The following is a 26,350-nucleotide window of genomic DNA, read 5'->3' as shown; positions in this document are numbered from 1 at the left end:
ACCGAGGCGTTGCAACTGCGTGATGCTTCTGGTGTGACGCAAGAAGAGACTCACATGATGGAAACGGAGCGCTGAGGCGCGAACAGTGTCGAAGGAAGGTACGTTCGGCGTCCAGTCTGGCGATATAGAAGGTGCTGTTGAGGAAGAGTCGTTCGGTAAGGTAGGGAAGAGCGACTGGCAATTGTGAATGGTCTTGAGCTCACTGACTTTCGCGACGCGCCGGAGTATCGAATGGGGCTCTGCGCCGGATTAAACTTGAGCCGACGTGGAAGCCTTATGAGGAGAGTCTTGCTGGTCACGTGCTACTATCTTTACTGTACACCTGGGCAAGCAGAACATATTCACACTGCTAGTCAGACAGTGGTGAACTGCCCAAGTAGACATGGATCGCAAGTGGTAAGATATCAAGCAAGCACACAAACAGCAAGCAGTTCTCCTACAATTCCCGGGCTCACACTGAGAGTAGCGTTCTGATATCTCCTTAGCATTTGCCTAAATGTTACGTTCGGCACTTAAGGGGACAGTTTCAAATGCTGATGTCCTCATGTAAAGCCGAACTCTGATTGTTTCCAGTCACACAAGACAGGAGCCGCGGAACGTTCGAGCGGCGTAGCGGAACGGAGACCAGTTTTGCTGTCATCAACCCCCTCTGAGTCTTCAAGTTATTAGCTCACAAGTTGTGCAGCGAGGCTTCGAAGAGTGAACCTTCTCTCATCTATATTTGCGCCGTGACGAGAAGCGAGCCAAAGCCGCATCTACCAAACAGCCAACCAAATGGTCCCAGATAGCGAATGGAATCGCTCCTCAGACTAACGCTGTGGATATCTCAGAAGTAGATGGAAGCCTTTTTGCGCCTGGTGAAAAGCCATCCCATCTTCAAGTCGCCTCCATCCCTTAGCTACAGGCTGCCCCTTCGACTAGGGAACCGCACCCCCTCGACAGCAGCAAAGTCCGTAAACCAACTCACTCTCTCCTGCGCAGACGTGTTGATAAGCCCGCATGGCAGACTATGACCCTCCTCGGTGTCGAAGATCTTCCTCAGGATCTCCTTCTTGCCCCCGCCCGTAGCCACGAACCCGATCTTGATGCCGTGGCTCGCAACCGGCAGGCTCAGTGTGATGCGCTTCGGTGGCGGCTTCGGGCTGTTCTCAATCGGCAAGACCCACGCCTCCGTCTCACGCAGCAACGGCGACTCCGGGAACAGCGAGCAGGTATGCCCGTCCGGCCCGCACCCGAGCAGCAGCAGGTCGAACATGGGAATCTTAACGCTGTCCCGCGCGGCGAAGCTCTTGACGAGCGTCTGCTCATACTGGTCCGCCATCTCCTGTATGTCGTCCATGTACTTCGTGTCGATCGGGTAGACCTCCGGCTTGCCCATCTCCTCAGGGATCTTGTCCAGCAGCTCCTCCTTCACTAACCGGTAGTTGCTGTCTTCATGGTCTAGCGGCACGGCGCGCTCGTCGGCGAAGAAGACGTGCCATTTCGGGAAATTGACCTTGTCGTCGTCGCCGGAGGGGTTTGCTAGCAGCGCTTTGGCGAGGGTTTTGGGGAGGGAGCCCCCGGAAACGCCGACGCGGAACTTGTTGTGTCGCTCGAGTGCGGCGTTTTGCGCGTCGATGACAAAGGCGCGCAGCGACTTGGCCAGCTCGTCGGTATCCGGAAAGGTGTAAAGGTTTGGCGGTTTGCCCATCGTGAAAGCTGTGGGTTCAGGTGGAAAGCGTGCGTGCGAAGGAGTGCGTGAGTCGCGGGGTTGTTTGGTGGGGTTACTGGGCGATCACAAGCTTGAAGCTTGCGCGAATAAACAGGTAGAAGCTGCTGGCGGGAGAGGCGGCTACGGTGTTCTTGGTTAGGTTTTGGATGAAGCAGGTTGGAGGAAAGTTGCGGTAACCTTACAATTGCGGAGAATAAATGCTGAGAGGAAAAAGCAAGGTTGATTAAGAGCGCTGGGCCAAGTGGGATTCCGAATGGAAAAGGCCCGCATTCAATCAATGACGGAGCGCGTTGCGGCGCTATCGTGAGGCTTGGTCTCCGAAGCCCGGTCCCTTCACTAAGGCCGGGGGCTTCGTGCCAGAATGGGCGGTTTCAAGGATCTTATGCCGCTCTTTGCGGCGGATCCTCACGGAAACAGCGTCATCCTGTCGGTGATTGCGGCGGCTCAGGAAGCATCTTCTGGCGTGAGAACTTTCGTGTGGCATGTGCTTTTTGGATTTCTGTTAAGCATTCAGGAACGTCTCACGACGAAACAAGCCCGCAATGTCAACGCGCGTGGCCGTGCCGGCCATACGCCTGAAGCCAAACGGTCCGCCAAAATAACATCATTGGCCGTCCAAGCTGTCCGGATGAGTGTTCTCATGCTTCCTCGGTTCTCTCTTAGTCAGCACATGCTGCTCTCCCGTCCACTTCATTTTCCAGTCGTTCAGCTTTCCACTTCTTACAAGTCTTGAATCTCCTTCTGTTGCTGGATGGTGTGCTAACACGGGCATCGTGAGTGAATGTCTTTCTGTTGAGACGCGCAGCCGTCTCATCATTCTTTTTGTCAAATGATAAGCTCGCAGCTGTTATCTTCGGTACGGCTTGAGCCCATCAAAAGCATTTCATCTCTCAGCAGCCTCCTCTACGGAAGCATGTGACAAACGGGGAAGCATCATTCGTCAGCAGAGTCTTATGTCACATGCTGCACGCAGTGGCAGTGGGATCTTACTGCTCAACAGTCAACAGCTTGACTGTTATCGTGCATCGCCTGAAGCTAGGATCCTTTTACGATAGTCTTCGAACTTCAATGAAGAGTCCAACGGACCCGAGTCAGGTTTCGATGCCCTAGAGCAACCACATAGTTGTTGTCGGCATTGAACAAGCGAAATGTATGCGAAGGAAGGTCCGAAGGAAAGGATCCTAGCCGACGAGAACCAAAACTCGGCAAAAGCGCTGTTCGCGTATTGTTGCAGACTAGGAGCTGTTCCACATCACTTGATGAGCAGCACTACATTGACCCTCTCAGAAATCGGGATTATACGAAAGCCGAGTAGAACCCCGGACCGGCCGATGTTCGAAGAGCTAGCTACAGAAGTGGACAATAATCTGAGAAGGATACGGAGAGATCAGTGCGTTTGGAGCTGCATAGAACGCTGTCGAGAGCATCTCTCAATGTCAAGGACTAGTCAAGGACAGGTGCTGTAACTCGCACCCTAAATTGAATTTACATGTTATATCTGTTGGATGTCTTGCCCTAGCTACTATTCTCTTGGCTTTCGATCTTCCATCTCAGGACAAGCATGGCGCGACCAGCATCTTCAGTCATCGGATCGTACAAACATCATCTCGAACCCGTGAGATATCATGAGGATACGATATTTTGCCATGCCTGGCTCCCGAGGCTTTTATCTCTCATGCAAGGCGCATGGCTCTTCCGCCAAGGCAAGTCACGGGGTCGCCAGCATATCTTTTTGTCGTAAAGGGCGGTAGCAATAGTAATCGTGACTTCCCGCTACGAAAGGGAGCCATTTGACGCAAGGGCCGAGGATCTTTGAATAGCTGAGCGTCCAGAACATTGCTCAATATTAGAGCGGCTCCGGAACCAGTGCGATGCTCCATTTCCATGTCGATGGTTTGTCCCGATTCCTCCATACGCGCTGCGCGACAGAGCATGGATAGATATCTTAGGTCAAGAATGTTACGTGTATCTGGCTTGAAAACATGCCACAGGCAAGACCCAAAGGATTCCATCTACTGAAGCCACAGCGGCATTTCCACCGTTCCAGCCGGGCCTAAAAGACTGCCGAAGCTCTCTCTCAAATAGCACAACCCTTCCTTCGGCGATGTGGGGACGGGCCCGGGTCTGTTGTGAGCCGCGATGAGAAGCGGCAAGCAAGCAGACAAGGCTTATTCTGCGGACTCTCATTCCAGCAAGGCAACTGCAGCGTAGTTGTAGCACAATCTGTTGCTTGGACAGCCGAGAGCATAGCCAGATCGAAAGACCGGTCGAGACCACGCCTCTGCAGGCTCACCCTAAGTAATCTGAACATGCGCACTGGAATGGAGTGCCACTCACGGGACATTCGGCCGTATGCTGGCTGTGTGAACATGGTTCCTGCGATCGGTCGTTACTTTCACGCTTCTCGTACGTCTTCGCGGTGATTAGTGATCGGGTAACAATCCGCCGAGGGCTATTGGAAGTCTAGAACTCTTGCTAGCGGACCGACCCGGGCTGGTGCTGTATCATTAGTAACGTGATCTAGAGCAATTTCGTGTAACTTTCATATGCGGTCATCGGAATCTTACGTTTCGTACTGTCGAGCAGATTCGAGCAAGGAGAAAGACGGCGCAAGCAGATTGTAGCTCAGCACCACCCTTCCTGCTCGCCCGCTGCGGCCGCTGCGCCCGCAGGCAGCCGTTGCGACATCAGCAGACCGTACTTTGACCGGCTGCGGTTAGCTGCGGTTCGTGGCGATAGCCTGGAGGTGCGTCGTAACAACGAGCGCTCTGCCGTGACAGGTGGGGAGCATTGCGCCGTTGGAAGCTTTTCGAGACGCTGGCTGAGTCACGGGCCGGAGCGCTGGGAGTGGAACCAGAGTTGGAGAGTTTTAAAGTCCGAGGCCGACCCGATAATCTCGGCGTGGCAGCCTGCGGCTTCGAGTTGTCCCGGTGAGTCAAACCGCGCAGTGTGGAAAGCACAGCGATACTGAAGGCTACGTTGGCTTCTGACGCGTCGTCGCGATGCCGCGGCAGGACAGTCATCCAAGGGCCAGCGTTTCAAGCGTTGCGGTGGCCGCACTGCGACTGGCTGGCCAAGTGGTGAACGGGAACCATGGCTGTGTCACGTGTTCCTCTCGATCTCTGCGATCTCGATGCCCTAGGAGAAACGCCAATAGGAGGTTAGGTAGGCATCGAACATGAACCGAGAAACAGCCTGCGGCCAGATCCTGCTGAAGCCCATGCAGAGAGCGGCAACTCATTCTTGCATCTTCCAAGGTTCCCTTGTGCGGGGTTACGATCAAGCCGACATCTCACCCAGAGACGGGATTTCCAATTGCCCTCCAGGGTTGTCAGATGTGTTGCTGCGCCTTTTCACTCGTACCGCTACACGTAACGCCAGTTTCGCAGCCCCCGCTTATTCCCATCCACCGGGATGCCGCGAGGCAGAATGCCATTGCGGGCTGCGAGGCAGCTGATTAGCAACCGCTGCTTGCAGAACCAGCGCCAAAACGTTGCCGTTGCCCAGCACCCAGCACCCGCTGGTTCCGTGATCCCACTACCTAGATCGCTGCATCGCTCGCTCAGACGCTTCTTGCCTGTCGTATAATTGCATCCTGATCCCCTCGATCCCCTCGATCCCCTAACGACATTAGCATCCGACAACTCACTACTACCACCTTCCCGCACCATCGACACCGTCCCTCGGCATTCATGCACTACTCCACCAACATAAAGTGCGAGGCTGCCGCTCAACAGCAACCTGTCTGTTACTTCTCAATCACACCGGTCGTATACAGCAAAGCCTCTGAGCACTTCTCCGTCGAGACACCAGCCTGTTCGCCAACTACCGCTGCCTTCGATCCTGAGACACCGTCCGAGCCAAGCAACCCATTACTAGCCTTACGACTTCCACCTCCAACCCTCCTCACCGGCAGCAACATGGACGCCTCGAAGCTCATGTCTTTGCAAACAACCGCTGCTTTTTCACCAAATCGGCCAAAGCCCCGCCCAATCCAAGACGTGCTTGTCCTTGGAGAAAGCGACTCTTCTGAGTCCTCCACCACGAACTACTCGTCCGACTCCTCGTCTTCAACACCAGCTAACCCCATCACACGCTGCTCGCGCTGCCACCGGAGCAGCAGCTTGGGTTCCTCGTCTTCGACAAACAGCGGCATGATCAGCTTCGGCCCCAACTCGTACTACTGCCAACGCTGCGCGACTATTGTCGGGTATCTACGTTGAGAGGCCGCTTCTAACGACTCGCGCGGCTCGTGAGGCCATACGGGCGTCAGCATACCAACACATCGACTAAACGGCTGTCGAGCACTGCATCGATATCAGCAGTGGAAACATTTGTCCTGTTACACGCTCTGGCGTCAGCGGCAGCTAGGAGTGTAGTTTCGGTGCATTATCCAGCAAAAGCACTGCTTCAGTGTGAACATCACGGGGAGAGCAACGCGGGTGAAAAATTCGCTTCGCTAACGGCAATTGCACTCGGATTACACGAATCGGGGAAAGGCAATGGTTTGGGGTCCACCTGCTGGCAAGGTGGTATGGAAGGATGAGAGGCTCTGCCTGGCTCAGGATCGAAAAGTTTGAGACGGGACAGTCTTCTGCACGATTATGATACCCCAATAGCGTCTTGATGGTTTCGATGGGAGACTTCTCTATTCTTACGCGCGGTTCATTTTAGACCCTTATATGATCACTTGTCCTCTCATTGCAGAGGGGAAAGCTAGATTACAGCAATACCATGTCATTCACGGCCGTCCCTCACTCTACTGACCGCAATTCCCCATGATCTGTCCTCCCAGAGTTTCAACTCCCATGCCGTCTCTCGCGCTTTTACGGCTCACAGCAACGTATCATCCTCTTGCCCCTCCAACCCCTCCATCCATCCCTTCCCAACACGACCAATCACCTCCTCCTTTAAGCAAATAAGAATCCTTAGCGCCGATCCAGAGCCTGCTGGCCCCGCTAACGCTCCCTAGCGCAACCCTTGATCGACCGATCGTGCGGCAATAAGGCTGCTAGCAGAATGCCAAGCATTTCGGATACGGAGCGACGTCCTGAAAGAGTCTCAATGTACGCCCTGTAATCCGCGACCTTGGCGCCATCGGAACACAATTTAGACTGCTGACAAGAAAGAAAGAGGCGACGAGAGTCGCAGGCGCCAATGTGATCCCCACCGTATCAATTGCCACCTTAGGAGGAAAGACAAGGCATCACACTCCTCCAAGGCCAAGTCACCCACCGCCCAGCATTTCGCAATCGTATCCAGCCGTTGTTCCAAGTTAAACCCGCAGCGCTACATACCTGCACACAGCCACCACCATCGACGTTCCCGCAACTCTATCAACAATCAAACGAACCGTGCCCAAGGCCGATGTAACATGGCCGTCCGCGTTCGCGGTGAAGCGGCCGCATAGTCATTGGCTTTTACCCGTGTACATGCGAAAGTGCATCTTCGATGCGAAGACGACGTTGTATCTCTTCGATGCCGGGCCAGAAAAGATCGCCGGAGCCAGTGTGTCAAGCGTGCAAAAGCCGCTCTGCTGGATCGAGCCATCACTTCCCCTCTTCCCCCTGCGTGGCTTCGATTTCAACCGCAATCGGTCCTGTCTTGCGCTTTTGCCTTTGTCAGGTTTTTAGGAGCACACTGACGTCTCGGCGCACGCTTGGCGCGCTGCAAACCGATGACCAACCTGAAGCCCTAGACTGGCGCGAGAACAGGCGAAGTGGGAGCCCAAACGAGCGAGGGAAGGGGAGGGGTCGTGCTGCTGCACCAGATCGGAAATTGTGGGCTCGATAAAGTTGTCCTGCCGCCCGAGCAGCGGGAGCACGATCTTATCGGCGATCGAGTGTGGGGCGGGGATTGGGACGAAGGGGCTAAGGACAGCGCTGAAGTAGTTTATTATTTTGGTATGGGCGAGGGATTGTCGGTGACCGAAGATCGTCATAGATGCAGCTACTGTGAAGTTCTCGAAGCACGCTCGCTGAACAGTGCGTGTCCTTGGCAGAGGATAAGAGTTGAAACACCTTGGGGAAGGAGCTCCGGTTTGATCGGTGCAAGTCGTGAGCAGCAGGAAAAGGTCATCCAGGGCGCCAGACGCCCATGTCACTACGCTCTCTCTCTCTCTCTCGGTCAAGAACGTTTGGGTCGCCAAGAGTGTCAGGTCCCCAGTTTCGAGGCATCGAATGCCAATGAGTACAAAAGCGTGGTGGATTATCACGACTCCGAAGGACTACAGATGTGATATTTCGTTGCCGCCTTGTACGCGCCTGCATGAACATCATCGCACCTCCATAAACAGTTGTAGCTGTCAAATGTCTATCCACATTGAAAAACCCCTACCGTGTCCGTAATAAAGCCCAGTCAGTGTGCATGTAGACAGGTACACTGCCGGGCGTCCAGTTTGACATCGTTCACAAACATGTTCCCTATGCTGAGTCATACGAAAATGGAAAGCCATGACAAAACAGCTCTGCTTCCATCTACTTGCCCGCTCTGACCCATTACATCCTCAATCGTCTCCATCTTCGACCGTCGGAGCGGGAGGGTTAGCCGTGTGTGACTGCGCAAGCTCACTTGGTTTGTCGCGGAATGGCAAATCAGGCATCGATACGTCTTGCTGGCTCATATCTTGCATAGAATCCAAAGGAGACAGTCCAGCGTGCGTGGAATTGTGGTTCGCCTCCGTTGGTGTATGAGCTGCAGCCGTAGGACTCTGGAACAACGCGGTTGGTGTTTGCTGCGCTTCACCTTCTGACGACGAAGGGGGACTCGTTGGATGATACGAGTCGCTCTGTGCCGGACCTGTGGGTTGCAGCGGAGAGGGAGAGGAAATAGCGTCTGAGCTAGTTGGTAACGGAGAACTTCCCACGGTTCCGGCAGTGGTGCTTGGGGTCCATTCCATGGCGTTTGGACAGAAGCCTTGATGCAGCTCTTGGATCGAGCCCCGAAGGCACCTGAGCTGAATCTGAGTTTCCTGGGCTTGGGCAAGGAGTCCCTGTAGCGCTGAGTAGGTCCAATGTGACAACCACTCAGGCGGGGCGAGAGGGTTGGCCGAGAAAGGCACGGAGCTCTGGCGGCGGTCGTCGCTGGGGTCGTCGCTGTCGTTGCTGTTGCGCTGGCTACGGTCCACTGAGCGATGGCGAGGAGCGCGGCCACGATGTTTGAACCGGTTATTCCAGCCACCACCGTGTCTGGGGCGACTCACCACGTGCTGGATTGTTATTTGTACCTGCGCGGGCTGGTGTCGCGGTCGCCGGGCTGCGTGCTTCCTTCTGCCACGTTTTCCCATGTCGCTGTCTTCCTGTTTGAAAGATCTTGATACCGTGCTGGGCCCTACTGTATTTGAGCGAATCTCTGGATTAAATGGCCGGAAGTCTTGTCCCATGCCGGATTCTCTTGGGTGGCTCTGGCAAGCTCGCGCAAGGCTCACGAAACTCTGGTAATCTGATGGAAACCGCACTAAGCCCGGGCTTCCGCTACCAGTCTTTGTCCACGTTTCAGCGAACATCCTCCGTCCTGTCGTTAGCCCATCCCCATTTTTCTAGGAGGTGCTGGACCCTGTACTCCGTCGCCCATCCAGTGTCTTTTTCGATATCTCGTAGCAGTTTCAGGACAAGCCTCCTTTCATTCTCTTCTGAAAGCAACTGCCCCGCCGTGTAAAGCGGCTGCACGGAGTGGATGCGTACAGAAGCTTCCGGTCTTGACAAGGCGATGCCAACGATCGCTCTGCTATGCTTCTGCGACTCCAGCACGCTGTCACTGTACGATTTCGCGCGATCGTACACCGAAAGCCCGTCTTTCTGCGTCGATTCATGCGGTTTGTTGATCAGTAGCTGGACCTGTGCCATGTGGTAGGACTGCATTGTTGACGCGCACATGGAAATGCAATACCAGGCTTCCGGGACGGTAGCCTCAGCTTCGCCTATTCGAGACAGTCTGACTTCGGTGCAGGGCTTGAATGTTATGGGAAGGCCGTCGTACCATACTCTGAATTGGTGATGGAGGTGATGCCAATACTCTAAGAGCATCTTCTGGCTGACCCCGTGACCTGGCCGGTCAAACACGAAAGGCGAATCTTCGCCAGCTGCGAGGAAATTGACAAGCTTCGACATGAGCCAGATCAGGGCATTGGAGATCATGTCCTCCCTCATCATGTCAGCGCCTTCTGGATACCCGGATCCAGTTGTGTTGCTTGCCTGGATGAAGCCCTCGTTGTCTAACAGTAAACCAGCGTCTCTCCACATCGGAAGGTCCTCTGTGTCAAGGCGAGTATGAGTTCTGTTAATAAAGGCAGCAAGCATGTCCTGTCTAGCGAGATTCCAGAATGTCGCTTTCCTCGCCTTCGACAGCCCGGTTACGTGAGGTTGAAGGCTGTCCGGCGACGGCAGCTGTAGCGGCATCATGCCATCCTTTGCGATGTCAAGCAGAGACTTGGCGCCGTTCAAGTGTCTCGACCATTCCGGCCCAGACGCATCAAGGAATTCGTAGACGGATAAGATGGCTGTTGCCGCAAGCACTTCATCGGAATCCGTCCGAGAAAGTGGCAGGCTAGACAGTCGGCGTCTTTTATTGCGATGATCATCAGCTGATCCAGGACTGCGAGCCAAGGGTTGGTCCTGAAGAGCTTCGCGCAACAGTGAAAGCGCAACGTCATAATAGCCCGTCGCTTTATGGAACCAGTCGACGCTGGGTGCGTCAGGAAAGACCTCCGTATGCGCCAGATACGATGCGTTACCACCGAAGGTAGGCTTTTGGCCACGGATTCTGCCCAGCGCTTTGGCGGCGCAAGCCACGGCAGCGTACTTTAATAGCGGATTTGTTAAGGAGTTTGCAGGGACGTAGGAAGAGAAGTAGAGTCCTAGATCGAATAGATCCATCCACAGGCCTGGCCCTTCTGAGAAGTAGCGCAGCAGGTAGGCCAACTCATGCTGGATCTCCGGTCCGTTTCCCACGTGATTCGCCCCATGCGAGACCTGGTCCAGAGTAGACGAAGCTGACCTCGCTTCAAAATCACGTACCTGAGCCGGGAATGGAGGAGAATGCAGGTCCGGATCAACAGGTAGTGATGCCGGCGACGCCACCATGGGGTTTAGAATGAAGTTGAGGTTGTGTGAGTTCGCGGATCCAGGTTGGGAAGTTGGCGGATCTACCATCGAAGAGGCGGCAGCAGACAGAGCTTGCAGTCCATGGATCGAAGGACTGCCATTGTGATGAATTGACCCTTGCCATGGAGAAGCGATATAGGGCTCGAAGGACGAGTGTGAGTGGGTAGCAGGTGTGTCCACGAGGGGCTCCGGCTCTGGCGACGACGGTTCATTGTAGGGATCCGTCAGGTTCACGAAGGTCACTGCGCGCGGTCAGTATGCTTGTTACTTCCACCTGTACAGAGGGGACAAGCGGTACCTTGTTTCGGCACATCGACCCAAACGCTCCTCTCATCAAAGGTGTTCTTATACGCATAGAATGCCTTCAGCCCAGCACCCTCACCATCACCGTTCCCCTTATTCATTGAGGCATTATGCTGGTGTCTGAAGACTATACCAGAGCCGGCCACGCACTCTCTATTCGCCTTGGTGCATTGCCCGCATACCGGCTTCTGTTCATCGCATTTGAGCTTCCGCTGGCGGCATGTCAAGCAACCTGTTCTGGATCTCATCGCTTGGACTAGCTGCACTGCGGTTGCCTCGACGGTTCTGACCTTAGCCGCATAATGTAAACACTTTCGTTGCTGCTATAACGCTCATGACTTGCGGCAACAACTGGCGTCGGAGGAGCGCTGCTATCGAGGTGCGGGCTTTCGTGGCTCTCATCACAGGCCACCGGAGACCTTATCGTTATCGGAAACCTCGGCATGTCATGGTTACGAACTGAGCTCTCAGCCCTCAAACAAATTGACTTGGAAGGAATCATCTTTCAAGAATCCTATTCACATCGCCCATAAGAGCATTAGGAAACACAGAAACTACCTCTCAGCAACCCTTCCTCATATACCGCCTAATATCGAGTCCTAAGATGTCTTCCGAATCCTACACTACTACCGAAAGCACACATACCGTCTCCTCTCCAGACCCCAGCACCCTCTACACCAAGACCTGGAAACCCATCACCACCAGCCCGCCAACCGCCCTCCTCGTCTTCATACACGGCTACTCAGACCACTGCAACGCCTACGGCATCCTCTTCCCCCACCTCGCCAGTCGCGGCATCGAAGTGCGAGCGATCGACCAACGCGGCTGGGGCCGTTCAGTCCGGAAGCCCACCGACAAGGGTGACTCCGGCGGGACGGACAGAGTCCTAGGAGACATTACTTCCTTCTTGCGGGAGGTCATCGCGGACAACAACAGGGAACACAAGGATGTGCCAATATTTCTGATGGGCCACTCCATGGGCGGCGCAGAGGTCCTGCACTACGCCGCCTCGGGCCCGGAAGACGTGAAAAGGCATATCAGGGGTTATCTGGCTGAGGCTCCGCTTGTGGCGCTGCACCCGGCAACCAGACCGTGGGGGACTACGGTTGTGCTGGGGCGGGTGGCAGCGAAGATTGCGCCGAAGACGCAGAAGGTGAATAAGCTTGATGAGAAGCTGTTGTCGAGGGATCCAGAGGTGCAACGCGCCTTTGTCGACGATGAGCTGTGTCATGATACGGGGACGCTGGAGCAGTTGGCGGGGATGTTGGATCGGGGGCTGGCGTTGGAGAGGGGGAATGTGAGGATACCGAGGGATGTTAGGAGTGTGTGGATCAGTCACGGGACGGATGATGGGGTTTGTGAGTTCAAGGCTGCCAAGGATATGTTTGAGAGGATGGAGGTGGAGGACAAGGAGTTCAAGGCGTATCAAGGGTGGTACCACAAGTGTAAGTTATGCAGCGGAACTAAAGCCGGCGACTTTTCAACGCTAACGAGCTACAGTGCATGCTGAACCAGGAGAGGACAAAACTATCTTCGCTGACGATGTTGCGGACTGGATTCTGGCACGCTGCGACCAGCCATCTTCCATGCAGGCTAAATCAAAGCTCTGACGAACGCATAAGAACGAGCTCGTTGCCCTGTCGGCTGCCTTCCAACTCCTTACGTTTCTATTGCACGGTTGAATAGTACCGTTATCAGGTGCATGAAGCCGCTTACTTTCTGCAGCTTCTCGATCTCAGAGCTGCGTTCGCGTTCTCCAGATCGTCAATTCGCTTAGCCCTCTCCGCCTTCTTCGGCTCCAGGTCCGCCTCTTCTTTTTCAGCTGCGCCTTTTCCACTTCCAGTCGCTCCGCCGCCGTGCGAGCGGTTTCCGCCTCAATCTGGGCCTGTGTTGAGATCTCATTGTCAGCAGTGGTCCAAATTTAAATAGAGCCAGTGAAGCAAGATCAAATCGACTAATCGCAAGGGTCTCAAAGCTCTATTATTCTTGACACTTAAGCGGAGGGCGACAATCACGAAGTCCAGGACATAATGTACGACTCGCAATCTCTATCTGGGCTTGGACAGTGCCAATATACCTCAAGACCTTGTCGGAAGGTCGGCCTAAGGTAGTCATGAAGCTGGTATCTGCTAGGAGTCTCCAGACTCCGGCGCGGACGTGATCGGGGAGGGTAGGGCGCCCGTATTGGGCGGCGTGGTGGCGGCGGCTTGTCTATTGGTAGACATATCGAGCTGCTGGATGCTTTAGGCTGTTGATAGAGAGGTTTTAACGCGGCAAAGAGGCGATAAGACGGCTTGTGAGGGTTTGAAGCTGGGTGCGAAGGCGATGGTTGCTCTTGCCGATTCAATATCAGATAATTTATAGTAGGTTATATTTCGTAGCCGAGCGAGCCTTCACCTCATCTCCGGGCTTTCACTTCATTATCATGTGTGTTCCTTCCACCCCTAATCTTACAACAACATCATAACATCGCCACGTCGAAAATCACAACACCATGTCCAACATGAATTCGCCTTCGTCGATCTTGCTAGGACACCGTATCAAGGAGCTCGTAGTGCAATTCGCATCCGTAGACAAACTCGCCGAATCCTTCTACCGTTTCCTTAAGAAGTCCTTCTCCTCCTACGAAGACCTCCACAGCGCCTCCGAAGCGTACAGCAACACCACCGTCTTCCTCAACGCCACGATCAAAGGCGCAGAAGATCTGCGAAGCGAGCTGGAAAGCATTGTCCGCGACATAGACGACGTCCATTTTGGGGCGGTCTCTGAGCGCAATGAGGTGGGTCACGTGCATGCTTTGGCACATTGTAGTTGTCTAACCGCAATAGCACCGTCCACACAGCTCGGAAAGCTACTACGAAAAGAATGCTACAGATCGCACACCGCAAACTGCCTACGACAGAAGCACTCTCACGCCCATCGTCCAGACCCTGCGATCCCTCACGCGCTTCTGCTACGAAGTCTCCGCCACCCTGAAGCGTTTCGAGGCGTCCGTCAGATGTCAACTAGAGTGTCCCAACGAAGCTACACTGGAAACCGGGGCCAGTGCCATTTGCGAACGACTTGCCGGCGAGGTAGAGAAGAACAGGATGCGTCTCGAGAAGATGCTCATGCTACTACGGAGTTATGCCATTGAAGCGGAGATCCTGACACCGCCTTATCCAGCGGGCTGGACCGTGGTCACTGATGGGAACGAGCTTGAGGCTCTTAAGTCGGTAAGTCCGGCCTCTCCGTCATCATCGCGCTGCGTCCAATCACGCAAGTGGACTGAATACACGACTGACTGCGTCGCAGGAGAACGCGGAGCTCAGAGCTCGACTTGCAGAGGCAGGGAGCTGGCAGTCTGATGGCCCGGGCTCGGAGGACGGTCAAGAAGAACTGTTTCGGACGGGCTCACCGCAGGGGAATGGGGATTCCGGTGACAGGTCCGCCTTCAGGGCTTGGCTGCGTTCTATAAACTAAGTCTGTAAGGGCAATTTGGTCATGGGGGTTCTGGAGGGGAACGCAGTTGGCTGGGCGCTGAGAGCATGAGGCTGTGGCGTTGTAGTGCGACCTCTGCTTCTTTCCACGGACCTGCTTGTCTCCGTCGACTTCGATAGGCCGCTGGTGCTTGTCGGCTCCCAAATCATGGGTTTATACAGAAATCGCTGCCACTCACACCGGTTAAATGATCACAACAATGCAGTCGAAGAACATTGTATCGCTTGTTTAATTCCGTATCAACGTCAAACAAGTTTACAGCAAGTGCCAAAAGCCATACGGAAAGTTTATTGCCGCGTCCATGCTTTAGCTAATTTCATACCAGATTCACGATTGGGCTGGACTCGTGATCGTGTCGATTATAGAGCAGCGAGAACGGTTGCATGCGATGGAAAGCATAAGATGCGCAGCAGTGCAGCCCTTTAGTGCATTGATCACTCAAGATGTCTTTGATCTAGGAACTGCCCTTACATGCTACCCACATTCGGTGCGGCAACGAACTTTTCAGATGGCTCTTGTGCCCTCAGAGCTCAGAGCGGCATGCGGACATACCATGTAACAGCCACATGAGTATGTGAGGATGACATGCATCAATTGCACGGTAAGCAGACATAGACAGCTACATGTCCGGGGGATTAGGAGCGATCGATGCATGATAGCGCTAACTTGCTGTAGTGTTTTGAGTCCAGCTCCGTGCAAGCTTCGAAGCTAAGCCGGTCAAGTAGGAGGCGTCCCAAGAGCATTCCGATACGATCTACCCGGATAAGTCTCCACCTCACGCACCTACATCCTCCACGGTCTGTCTCGTATGCCCTCATTCATCACTCTAGAGTCTATCCTCTTCCTTGTGCTTAGATAACGGACATGGCCCAATCGACCTGCTTTGGGCTGGCCGTCGCTATTAGCTTGAGACACCAATGCTATAGCATCTGTTTGCACGTGTGCATTGCTGTGAGCATATAGAGCTCGATAGACTGCCAGTTCGATGTTGGTGCCGATACGCCATTCGGAGGACCACAGCGATGTCGATCGCCCGCTCGATTCCTCTCCATCCTCGGCGGTCTCCCGGACCAAAGACACTAGCCGCATGTCTCGCATATGGTTTCGTCCGGGCCCTGCTGCACTGAGCTTTGTACTGCTTTTTCGGCGGCATCCTTGTCGGTTTGATCGAGGTTGTGTGGTTTGATATGCTCTGACCTCTCCGGTTGTGCCTTGGTTGAACCTTTGCCGTGCTTGTCCGAATGTCCCAGGTCCTTTGAGGGGTCAAGGTGGTCGCGCAGGCGTTGCTTCAGTATTTTAGTCTCTAAGGTTGTGAAATGAAAAGACAAAGTCAGCCTCATGTTCGCCAACTAAGAACCATGACGGCAACTGAGGACGCTGTACATGTCGTACCTGGGAACCCCCCCTCCGCTTTCCTGTCCCAGAGTAACGCGTCCTTGATTTGTGCGGAGGGATTATCGACTCCCTTCTCAGGCTCCGTGGCGGCAGTTGCAGGGACATACGTCTGGCGATCTTCAGCCAAAGCCCGCCGAGATAGCGTTTTAGTGCTGCTTACGAGGTGTACCTGGAAGATGCCTCCCGTAGCCGGTTTGAGGGCGATTTCTCCGATGGTTGTTCCGAAAGTTGATAGCAGTTCCTGGGCAAACTACGAGGTACCCCTAGTGTCAGTACACATTATTCATACAGACGTTTAGATCCAGGAACAGCAAGGCTAGTGAGTCGAAGGAGTAAACGGAGAAGGTAATTACTCACGTACGCGGCCCGCAGCATCCACCGGCACTGCGTGCAATAGGTTATAACAACCCGCGGCAAAGATATCTGCGCGCTCTGAGACGCGCCGGATGATTCGTTGGAAGTCATTGTAATTTTTACGGTCGAATTTGAGGAGTTCGCGAGCCCGAGGAAGCGTAAAAGCTGGAAATCGTCAGGGACGTTTGACAACACCAAAGGCTTGCCCAGTGGGTTACGTCATACATCACCGTCTTCAACCTCAAGTTCCCACAGCGCACAGCAGCATCCACTACGCCATATCGCTTCATACAGTGGACTGCTCGATAGATACCATCAACAAGTAGTACTTTCATGGCGAAATCAAGTCTCGACGCACAAATGCTGCAGCGGCCGTGCCAATTGCTACCTAGGCGTGTCGTCCCAACAAATTGTCAGGACCTCCTTAGTGTGTGGTGATACCTTAACGGTTTTATCTCATGATTCGAGTTCTGTTTCGGCCAATCCGACCCCCCTACTCTATTTTCATCAAATGTTTTCGCGAGGGTCGATTGCGGTCAGCTTCCCCTTCGCCGCGGCGTCAAGCGTTTATCACAGGAAAGCCACTCATGATGAAGAATCACTGAGAATGCAGCGAGACTTCTAGTTCTAGGGCTACACAACCAGTTCTAATGCCGCAATTTTGTTATAGGAAGATGGTATATCGAAGGCTTAAGGAAATGAGATGCGCGGCCCTGAAGTGAAGACCCGGTGAAGGTCATTCATTTACCCGAGAGTCATCTGCCATGAAACCAGGCGGGACATTTCATTTCCTAGTCAACAGCCTTATAGCTTTCTTCAGCGCATCTTCCTCGTCCTAAAAAACCTACACCGTGAACACAGAACTACCAGTGGTCAATTTGTCCTCAAAAAACGACATCAACAACGGCATATAGGAGGTTGATGTCGTCTCCATGGTTCCAGCTCACGTCCGTCGCCCCATAAGGCAGCTTCGAGCAAACACCACCATTCCACCGGCTGTACGTCGCAATGTCGAACGAGTATCTCGGCCTCTTCGTAAGCTGATAGTCGCGCGAGATTGGGCAAGCTGAAAACTTTTTGCATGTGAACAGTCCTCTAGAAAGGCAACAAACCTTGTCGCGATCAGTTTCATCTTCCATAAACACCATCCGTAGTGGTTTGGACTATTGCTGGCCGTGGAAACGCACGCAGTGCGAGAAGGCGGCAACTCGTGCAAACGAGGCGCTAAAAGAGGCCCGGCAAGCGGCGGGAGATGCAGTCTCGGAGAACCAGCTGAAGATCACGCGGTTGGAGGCGCAGGTTGTAGATCTCACGGATGATAACACGGAGAAAGATATACGCATAGCAGAGTTGGAATATGTGAGTTTCTTCACTGTCATAACTACGCTACACATCTAACTGCAGGCAGGAGCTGATTGGTTTGCAAGAGAAGCACGATCGCGTGGAGGACAGATATTTGACGTTGAAGAGGCATATGGCGGATGAGGAGAGGAATCAGAAGATGGCCTTTAAATACTAGGAGCTCTGGGCTTGACTTTGCCGCTTTGTACAGCAGCAATTCCAACTTCACAGTTGATACAGGATAACTCATCTTCAACACACTTCCCCTGCACGGCGTGGAGGTCATGAGCGCCAACACCGACCGCCTTCACATCACTCCGGCATAGTTCCGCCTTTCTAGGGCTGTCGCTTGGATTATGAATCTCGTGTTACTTTGAAGCACTTCACACCGCATAAACATGTATTGCATCGCACCGCTCACGTTTCACACATCCGCCCAGTTGCTTGAAACGTAGATTTGTTGACGGCGATAAAGAAAGTGACCGCACCTGGCATGCAGCACCTTTCCTTCCGGTGACCATTCACGAGAAAGCTCAAGCAGTCTGGCACAGGATACCTACTTCAATTGACGATGAACCTGTTCCGTGACTGTGGCCGGACCAATAGGGTTCTGGTACACACACGTTGAACGGGACTCGTGAAATCCTGTGGGATGATGCTATACGCATTCACCAAGGTTCGTGCGCATGAATGTTCTTCTCCAACCCGTCGCCTTTCTTCTCCCAACAGACCCCACAGGCGGTCCAGGACAGGCGCCAGATTTCGCTTCGGAAACACCTTGGAATGTCCAGCAATTACTTACCGTGAGTCCTAAGAGGAGTTCCCGTACATATCTAAAACAAAAAGGCCAGACCTTCCAGTGAGGTACAGCGCGTCTCCAACATTGTCGGCGGCGGCCCGGAAAGGTGGAATACGGATAGAAGGAGCCCTTCGGCATACCACAAACGCTTGCACAAGCCTTGGAGTGGCCCGATAGGCCCGATATCTGTTGTCCACCCGGACTATGGATCCCATAGAAGACCTGGTTGACCGTTTGCTGCGGCACGCGGAGACAGTGCGCGCCTTCTCCTCCGACAAGGCAGCGCTCGAAGCGGCAGAGAAGGAACTCACGGAACAGAAAGAAGCTCTGAACAAGGACAAAAAAGCGCTTGCACAAGACCGAACATCATTCGCCGCCGAGCAGGAAGCATGGAAGGAAGACAAGGACTCCTTGGCCAAGGGTATGGTGGAGAAGGAACGGGAAACCCTCCGCAAGGACGAAGCACAACTCCGCCATGATCAGCAACTCTTAGAGGCGCAACGGCAACAGGTTGATCGGGACAAGAGGTCTCTCAAAGAGAAAGCCCTGACTGAAGAGAAAGCGGCTTTCGCGGCTGAGAAAAACAGCTTCTTTCGCACCCGGAGCGCGGAAGCGGAAGAGATCGTCAAGAAGAAGCTGGCTAAGCAGAAAGAGGCACTCAAGCAAGAAACAGATGCCTTCTATGAGGAGAAGCAGCGCTTCATTGACCGAAAGGCAGAGCAAGCGGCGGAGGCACACGTTAAGGAGAGGAGGGTGATAGAGAAGCGGGAGAAGGCTCTGGAGGAAGAGAGGGAGAAGTTTAGAAAGGGGCAAGCCAAAGAGGCGAAACAGATTCACTACAACGAATGGCAGGAGGTCAAATCCCAGAGGGTTGCCCTGGAGAAAGCCACGGCCGAGGTGGACAGGATGGCGAAGCAATACGGCGAGGTTTCCAATCTAGCTGAGAAAGAAGCCAAAGTAGCGGCAGATCTCAAAGAAGCCAGGGATATCAAGGCGGAGTACACCAAGCGGAACACGCAGCAAGCCATCAAACTCGCCAGCGTAGTAACAAAGCTACACGGCGGGAAGTACAAAAAGGAATCCTTGGAAGAGACGGTAGACATGCTCGCAGCCGAGGTAGATGTTTTGCTTGCCGACAAGTCCAAGTATGGAGCCGAGGTAAATGCCTTCCTCGCGGACAAATCCAAGCACGAGGCTGAAGTAGATGCCTTCCTCAATGACAGGTCCAAGTACGAGGCTGAGTTAGCTGCCCTCCTCGCCGACAAGTCCACGTTTAAGGCCGAAAAGAAGAACATCGCAGCGTCAGTTCAGCGAGTGGTTTCACAGAAGAAGGCCGATCTAAACAGAATCATCTATGGTTTCCTGCAACAGCTGCACGATGGAAAGGTGCCTGTCCAAGAAACCTCCTATGAGGCAAATTTCTCCGCTCTGGCAAGAGGAATACAAGATTTCCTGGAGAAGAATGCCCAGTTTGTAGCAGACAGGGATAATTTCTTGGAGGAGAAGAAGAAGTTCGACTTAGAAAAGCAGTCGGTCGAGCAGGCCAAAGCTTTCCTAGAGGCGGATAGGAAGTACGTCCTGGCGCAGAGCGCAGCTCTAAACAAAAAGAGGGAGGAGCTGGCAGTGGTAAGATCCAACCCTCTAGTATCTCACCCAAAAAGCAACGAAGGTGGTCCGTTGCATACCGCCCAAATACAACCGCTGCCGGTTAATTCAAAATTCGGCACTTCGAGAATACACATCAACACTAGTAGCGCTTCTCAGCCGCCTCCACAAACCGCTCCTCTTGCGCCATCTCGGTTCATTCGTAAGTTCAAAGACCTTCCATTCACGTCGATAGAGCTTTGTCGCTGATTCATTCTCGTAGCTCCAGTTCCCACGAATACCTCGGTGCCACCTTGTGCAACGGCCATAACCCAGGGTCCACCAGTGTCGTTCACAAGGCAGCCGCCGGGCAACAGCAACGACTTCTTCGAGCAAGGTAACAGTAATCCCCTCTTCAGGCGACCGCCCAGCAACAACTCTGCGCAGCCGCCCACATCTACCTCAGCCACCAAAGTCTCGGGAGCAAAGGATCCCTTCGGGAACCCTCATGCTTCAAACAACTTCCAAGCAAACCCAGATCTTTCATCGTCCACGTCCGTCGCATCGCAGATACCTGTTTTGTCATTGGATCAGCAGCTTTTATCACTAGGACGGCCTGGCAACCCGTCGACCTTCTTGCAAGCAGCGCAAACGCCTAGCACATTCAGGCCCTACACCGATTTCCTCCAGAAGTACGCGTCTCGTCAGGCTTTGGCAGCGGGGACATACAGCTCTGCTCCTCTTGCTGTACAGCAGACGGTCTCGGCAAGCGCCGGAATGTCTGAGGCAGATACCGAGGACGATGATGGGGACGATGGTGTGTTGTCAGAGTCGGAAGCGAGCTTCCACAGCTGCAGCTCGGATTAAGGAGCCAAGTAAATGGCGGGTTTGCTTGAAGCAATCGTAGGGGTTACGGTATACATTGGAGAGAATGTGCTGCATCGTGCTGTTTTTTTCGGCAAGCTCGCGCCCTGTGAGTGTTTGGCAGCAATGGATTGAGGCTCCTGAGACTGGTTATAGGCGTACGCGATGGTTTGGAAGAAGTAAACGATGTGCGCAGACTGATTACCCTGAGATTGCTGGAGATGTTCATAAGGTGGAGTTGAGATAGGGTTCAATGGAGAACTGTCACGTGACCATAGCTTTCTAGATGCGATTGGCCGCACCTTTAGATACTGGGAGTAAACTGTATTTTAGCACCATTATCGCATACAATTACGGCCTCACAGAGTCGCAAGGAGATGAGTATGGAGACTGGGTCAAGGAATAATATTTTCCTCGCAATGGTCGGAGAGCATTCCACGCCCGACAACAGCTGACATCCCTTCTTTCTGTTGCGAGACGGATACAGATTATGGATATTTACCTTCTACGTGTGCGCGGTTACAGCAGCTACTGTCTGAAGATCGATGGGAGACGCGGCAGAGGACGCCAGAGGGGCTCTACCGTAGAGCAATTGCATCAGTTGATGTGCCTCCGCTCCGCCTGCAAGAGGGAGCACAAGCTGATGCTGCGAAGAGCTCTGGACAACAGCCTAGGCAAATGGCATCACGGGCTGGATCTGCTACCGACTAGTGAAGTGAACAGATGAGGACAAGCAAGGTCAGGCTGCGAGGCGACTTAGCAGCTATTAAGAGGGCAGAGAAAAAGTAATACCTCTATAGGCAAGGGGTATAAGATATTCAGAGTTCTGGCAGGTTGACCAAGGGAGCCACCTTACCGTACCAGGAATGATAGACAGATCCGAAAAGGGCGCGCCCGACGGCATGACGCTACGGCGGCACCAACGGTTACGTAAGTCTCTCGAACTCGTTGCGGTCATTCTGGCTGCTTTTGGCCTCTCCTACTGACTAGATTGCGGCAGTGCAGTTCAACGGCTGATTATTGTGGAGCGGGAAATTGCTACTCCGGGGCTTGTATATGATGCGAAGGATGAAACCGCGGTGGAACTGTATTTCTATGCATAGTAGTCCCTACTACGCAGACACAATCTGTCAGGACCAGTCCAGGGATCTGTCCTATCGCTTCACTGTTTCACGACAAGCGCCATTGGAGAGACGATTGGGAGCACTCAATGGTGATCGGAATGTATTTGTTGGAAACCGCTCTGGACGAGAGGCCAGACTTCTCGCGGGATCTATTCCTTATGGACCCTACTCACAAAGCGTTGGCAGGAGCAGCTTTTCTCGCAATTCGGGACTCTTCAACCTCTCATAGCTAGTGCTGATTCCATTTCCATCAACTTCCCACATGCCATCCTGCACCAGCCTCTGCCAATGTCTCAAGATCGCCCCCAGCCTTGCTTGATGTCGAGGCAGATACGGACAGGGCCCATGCTGAAACTCTGGTCCCCACCGTCCAAAGAACTTTTCCGCAGGCGCCCATGTCATTCTTTGCTTTTCATCGGGATCCATAGGCCAGATTAACGCTGCGCTGTCCTGGTAGTCGCTGAAGAATCGCAGCAGACTGAGACCAAGGTGATGATCCGAGTGCAGCGGAAAGAGCATCAGCTCGACATCGTATTTGCCACTGTCTTCGAACCCCTCAAGGTCTTGACGAGTTTTGGGACCAATCTCAGTCATGAAATCCTCAGATGGGATGGTCAAACCTGGTGCCACGAATTCAAAGTCCGGCTTGCGGGCTTGACCGAGGAATGCGCCCACAAAGCCTTCAATACGATAGCAGTCCAAGGTTTCCTGTTTAATCAGCGGCTCGCTGGATGGCGATGCCCTGTGCCCAGGGATCTTGCTTGCAACCAGCTCGATATAGTTCTTCCATTCTTTCAGCGTCTCTTCAATCCGTAGCACAGCGTCGTCGGCGAACTTCCACCCCGTGGGCTCACACTCGTCGCCCTTCTCTTCCGGACTCACAATGTACTTCCCCTCCTCGATCAGGTCTACCCATCGTTGGAATGCGTGATCAAGTGGCACCCACACATTCTCGTCCTCCGGCGTTGGCATAAACATAGCCTCTGTGAAGGTGCACGTGTTCGTCTCCGCGTCGAAGAAAAGGCCAGGCTCAAGCTCGGAGACAGTATCATGGTGACTATACAACTTAATGGCCTTGCCGTAGTCGAAAGGATAGAACCCTTCGCATAGGTGCAGGAGCCGTCCAGGTTCCGGGAGCCCGCGAATGTGCGGTGTCAAAGATAATTGGCCCCAGTCGACAACGTTGATTCGCTCTAGAAATTCGAGTATGGGATCGCCTTCGAGGGACTCGCGGGTACGTTCTATGGATTCCGTGCTGCCGTTATGCGCGACCTCGTGCGCCGTCCAGTATTCGAAATAGTTCTGCTGCACGTGGATGTGCGAGTTTTCGGGCGCGGCGAGCGCAATGCTGAGGATGTGGTTATGGAGTGCGACACACCTGTCGACGTCCAGCTCAAGGGGCTCCACCCTCCCGGTGAAACTCATGGTGAATTGACAATGACCCAGCTCTTAGTATCCTCTTGTATCAAGAAGTTCAGGTGCAATGTTTGGTAAAGGTCTCGACAGCCAGCCCGAAGCCTGCTAGCTGGAGTCGCGGTTGATGCATCGGACATGGATCGATGCTTCCACCGCTCGTCCTTCCTGCGGCTCCAACCTCAATACGGACCTAGGGCGCTGGATCCTTGCTTGGGACATGCTATGGGATCCGTGGAGAGCGATAGAAAAGGGTCATCATGCTGTTACGCTCCGGTCGTGAAGCGTTGACGCCAATTGAAGGTCGGGCCGCGAGGCGACTTGGCAGCTATTAAGAGAGAAGAGAAAACCACTGCCTCTACAGGCAAGGGGTACAAGTTGATCAAGGGAGCCACCTTACCGTACCAGGAATGATAGACAGATCCGAACAGGGCGCGCCCTACGGCATGACGCTACGGCGGCGCCGGGTATAGCTGAAGAGACATGTAGCACAATAGCGAGCTGCGTTGAGAAAGACTCTTTCGGTAATCTACAACAAGGGCTGGCTGATAATGGCTTAAGGCGGGTTTTTGATCTCCACACGTCTTTTAGTACAGCCTCATTCATTCTACCCATACTCAATGTAGTCTAGCTCGAATAGATACTCCAGCCCTGGCGCCCTTTCGGGCAGCTGAATCTATGTATAGGGGATTTCAAAAAGTAAAACACCGTCACAGCAAGAATGGAACGGATGGAATGCTGTCGCCTCTGCTCTCCCACTCACGCGCCGGCCCACATTCTCTCCCTTCCTCCGTCTAACGCTCTACTTCTGCTATGCAGTCTTCGCTCTCCTTCACTTAGCCAAGAATATGCACCGCAACACAAGACCCGACTCCATGAATTCTGCTTCCGCTTGAAGGCGAGATGTATCCCCGCATCAACACCTCCGTGCCCCGCATCATGTCTCCACGCGGCCGTGGCTCCCCAATAATACCGCAATGGCTGCTCTCGCGTCCGGCAAGCCGCGGCTTGCTCAGCGGCTCACGCATCAAACTCTTCTTCCTCGCGTTACTCTGCATGGGCCTTGCCTACACCGCCGTGAACTTATGGAGCGTGGACAGCTCCATCGTCGACACCACCGCTGCAGATGATGGCTATGGCGAACACGCCAACAGCTTCCGGACCTCCGGTCACGAGACATCATACGTTGGAAGGCCCGCAGGCGCTGCATTGATCGAAACGACCGAGTTAAACAACGGAACGACGACGAACAAAACAACAGCATCCGGCGGTGGCCGGCCCAAGAAAGCAGGAGCCCACTCCACCTGGACCGACAAACTAACCGACAAGCTGCACGCCTGGACGTCCTGGCGCCACGGCGCCGGCAGCGAGAACTCCACCACTGTCTCCGACTCCACCTTCTTTGAGCACGTCACGTCATCCGACACAGGCCGCATCTCATACGAAGTGCTCGATCCCGGCGTCAAGAACATGGGCGAAGGCAGCGTGCAGCGCGTCGGAAAATGCACGATCCTCTTTGGCGCACGGAACCCGACATACGAGCGAGCTTTGCAGACGCACATGGCGCACAACGAGGCGCACGGCTACCCGCTGCACGTGCTACGCACCAGCATGCTAGACGATGTGTGGAGTAAGCCGGCGTACATCCTGCACCTGCTGCTCGCGGAGCTGGCCAAGCCGGCGGAACTAAGGCTGGAGTGGCTGCTGTGGGTGGACGCGGACACGATCATTTTAAACCCATTGATCCCGGTTGAGGTCTTCTTGCCGCCAATGGGCGAGTGGGACCACATACATATGCTTGTAACGAACGACTGGAACGGGCTCAATAACGGCGTGTTTCCCGTTCGTGTCTCTTCATGGAGTGTGACGCTGTTCAGCGCCATTGTTGCCTTCCGCTATTATCGCCCGGATGCGCGTTTGACGTTCCGCGACCAGTCGGCTATGGATCTGTTGATCCAGGACGAAGGATTTAAAGAGGGCGTGGTGTACGCGCCACAGCGCTGGTTCAACGGCTACCAGGGCGAGCACAACGAGACGCTCGCCCCACATCAGGTTCGGCGTGGTGATCTCTTAGTCCATTTTGCCGGCGTCGGGAATAGAGAAGAACGTATGCGGTATTGGCTCGAGAGGGCCGAAACACACGATCCCTCCTGGGAGGTCGATGTCAAGCATACCACGTATCCGATGGAAGTTAAGGACTTTTGGGCTGGCGAGCGTGCTCGGCAAGCGGATCGGAACCGGGAGATCCAGACCGTGAGGGCCGAACTCGAGGAGCTGATCCAGAAAACTGAGAGCAGGTTGATTGAGTTCCGGCCGAAGTTGGACTCAAAGGTCGCGGAAGACGTCAAGGTCAAAATAGAAGCCGCGATAGAAGTGATGGATGATCCAAAAAATAAGATGAAACCTGGCAAGTTCAGGCAGACGCTAGAAAGGTTGCGGAATGTAGGTGCTGAGATTTCCTCCACGGTTGAGCCAGGCAGCCTCGACTACCTGCTTGGGCTCTGTCTCAGGTGGAGGAGCGTGTGCTGACGACACATGTACTTAGGATGTTAGACCAATCGACGAGAAGATCAAAGAGGCGAACAAAGATCTCGTCAAGCAGGCTCACGACGTCATATTTGAGGTGGAAGTGACGACGCTGGATGAGGAACTCCGCCAATTGAATGTGGCTGCGGAGCTCGCCGACGTCGAGTCAAGGATTGCCAGATTGAAAGAAGAGACGTACCGGGAGCAGCCAAACGAGTCTGTATTGAAAGATCTCATGGACCAAGTAAAGTCGACACACCGGGTCTTGAAGAGCAAGGCCAAGGCGGAGTACGAGAAGAAGGAAGCCAAGAAGAAAGAGGAAGAAGAGAAAAACAAGGAAACGCAGGCAAGGTGA

The 26,350-nt window shown here is 53.9% G+C and overlaps 10 protein-coding genes across 10 annotated transcripts; 6 read left to right on the top strand and 4 right to left on the bottom strand.

The window, feature by feature from the left end:
- Nucleotides 1-898: 898 nt before the first annotated feature.
- W97_02537 (6-phosphogluconolactonase) lies at nucleotides 899-1,690 on the bottom strand (the record flags this gene model as incomplete). The annotated part of the gene is made up of 1 exon (XM_007780437.1): nucleotides 899-1,690. One exon carries the CDS (start codon nucleotides 1,688-1,690, stop codon nucleotides 899-901), a length of 792 nt encoding a protein of 263 aa, XP_007778627.1.
- Nucleotides 1,691-5,403: 3,713 nt separating this feature from the next.
- W97_02536 (uncharacterized protein) lies at nucleotides 5,404-5,934 on the top strand (the record flags this gene model as incomplete). Its single annotated transcript, XM_007780436.1, has 1 exon — nucleotides 5,404-5,934. One exon carries the CDS (start codon nucleotides 5,404-5,406, stop codon nucleotides 5,932-5,934), a length of 531 nt encoding a protein of 176 aa, XP_007778626.1.
- A 3,270-nt stretch (nucleotides 5,935-9,204) lies between these two features.
- Nucleotides 9,205-11,363, bottom strand: W97_02535 (uncharacterized protein; the record flags this gene model as incomplete). Its single annotated transcript, XM_007780435.1, has 2 exons — nucleotides 9,205-11,054; nucleotides 11,111-11,363. 2 exons carry the CDS (start codon nucleotides 11,361-11,363, stop codon nucleotides 9,205-9,207), a joined length of 2,103 nt encoding a protein of 700 aa, XP_007778625.1.
- A 356-nt stretch (nucleotides 11,364-11,719) lies between these two features.
- On the top strand, nucleotides 11,720-12,725 carry W97_02534 (uncharacterized protein; the record flags this gene model as incomplete). The annotated part of the gene is made up of 2 exons (XM_007780434.1): nucleotides 11,720-12,560; nucleotides 12,616-12,725. 2 exons carry the CDS (start codon nucleotides 11,720-11,722, stop codon nucleotides 12,723-12,725), a joined length of 951 nt encoding a protein of 316 aa, XP_007778624.1.
- An 893-nt stretch (nucleotides 12,726-13,618) lies between these two features.
- W97_02533 (uncharacterized protein) lies at nucleotides 13,619-14,577 on the top strand (the record flags this gene model as incomplete). The annotated part of the gene is made up of 3 exons (XM_007780433.1): nucleotides 13,619-13,894; nucleotides 13,944-14,330; nucleotides 14,410-14,577. The coding sequence occupies 3 exons, from the start codon at nucleotides 13,619-13,621 to the stop codon at nucleotides 14,575-14,577; spliced, it is 831 nt and encodes a 276-aa protein (XP_007778623.1).
- A 1,097-nt stretch (nucleotides 14,578-15,674) lies between these two features.
- On the bottom strand, nucleotides 15,675-16,455 carry W97_02532 (uncharacterized protein; the record flags this gene model as incomplete). The annotated part of the gene is made up of 3 exons (XM_007780432.1): nucleotides 15,675-15,898; nucleotides 15,988-16,240; nucleotides 16,348-16,455. The coding sequence occupies 3 exons, from the start codon at nucleotides 16,453-16,455 to the stop codon at nucleotides 15,675-15,677; spliced, it is 585 nt and encodes a 194-aa protein (XP_007778622.1).
- Nucleotides 16,456-17,352: 897 nt separating this feature from the next.
- W97_02531 (uncharacterized protein) lies at nucleotides 17,353-17,863 on the top strand (the record flags this gene model as incomplete). Its single annotated transcript, XM_007780431.1, has 3 exons — nucleotides 17,353-17,379; nucleotides 17,536-17,703; nucleotides 17,753-17,863. 3 exons carry the CDS (start codon nucleotides 17,353-17,355, stop codon nucleotides 17,861-17,863), a joined length of 306 nt encoding a protein of 101 aa, XP_007778621.1.
- Nucleotides 17,864-18,688: 825 nt separating this feature from the next.
- On the top strand, nucleotides 18,689-20,935 carry W97_02530 (uncharacterized protein; the record flags this gene model as incomplete). The annotated part of the gene is made up of 2 exons (XM_007780430.1): nucleotides 18,689-20,291; nucleotides 20,352-20,935. The coding sequence occupies 2 exons, from the start codon at nucleotides 18,689-18,691 to the stop codon at nucleotides 20,933-20,935; spliced, it is 2,187 nt and encodes a 728-aa protein (XP_007778620.1).
- A 1,286-nt stretch (nucleotides 20,936-22,221) lies between these two features.
- On the bottom strand, nucleotides 22,222-23,481 carry W97_02529 (uncharacterized protein; the record flags this gene model as incomplete). Its single annotated transcript, XM_007780429.1, has 1 exon — nucleotides 22,222-23,481. The coding sequence occupies one exon, from the start codon at nucleotides 23,479-23,481 to the stop codon at nucleotides 22,222-22,224; it is 1,260 nt and encodes a 419-aa protein (XP_007778619.1).
- A 927-nt stretch (nucleotides 23,482-24,408) lies between these two features.
- Nucleotides 24,409-26,350, top strand: W97_02528 (uncharacterized protein; the record flags this gene model as incomplete). The annotated part of the gene is made up of 2 exons (XM_007780428.1): nucleotides 24,409-25,911; nucleotides 26,015-26,350. The coding sequence occupies 2 exons, from the start codon at nucleotides 24,409-24,411 to the stop codon at nucleotides 26,348-26,350; spliced, it is 1,839 nt and encodes a 612-aa protein (XP_007778618.1).

This window comes from Coniosporium apollinis (genome assembly GCF_000281105.1).
Source record: "Coniosporium apollinis CBS 100218 chromosome Unknown supercont1.9, whole genome shotgun sequence".
Classification (NCBI taxonomy): Eukaryota; Fungi; Ascomycota; class Dothideomycetes; genus Coniosporium; species Coniosporium apollinis.
Note: the sequence above shows the minus strand (reverse complement) of the source record. Positions and strands in the feature narration are given on the sequence as shown.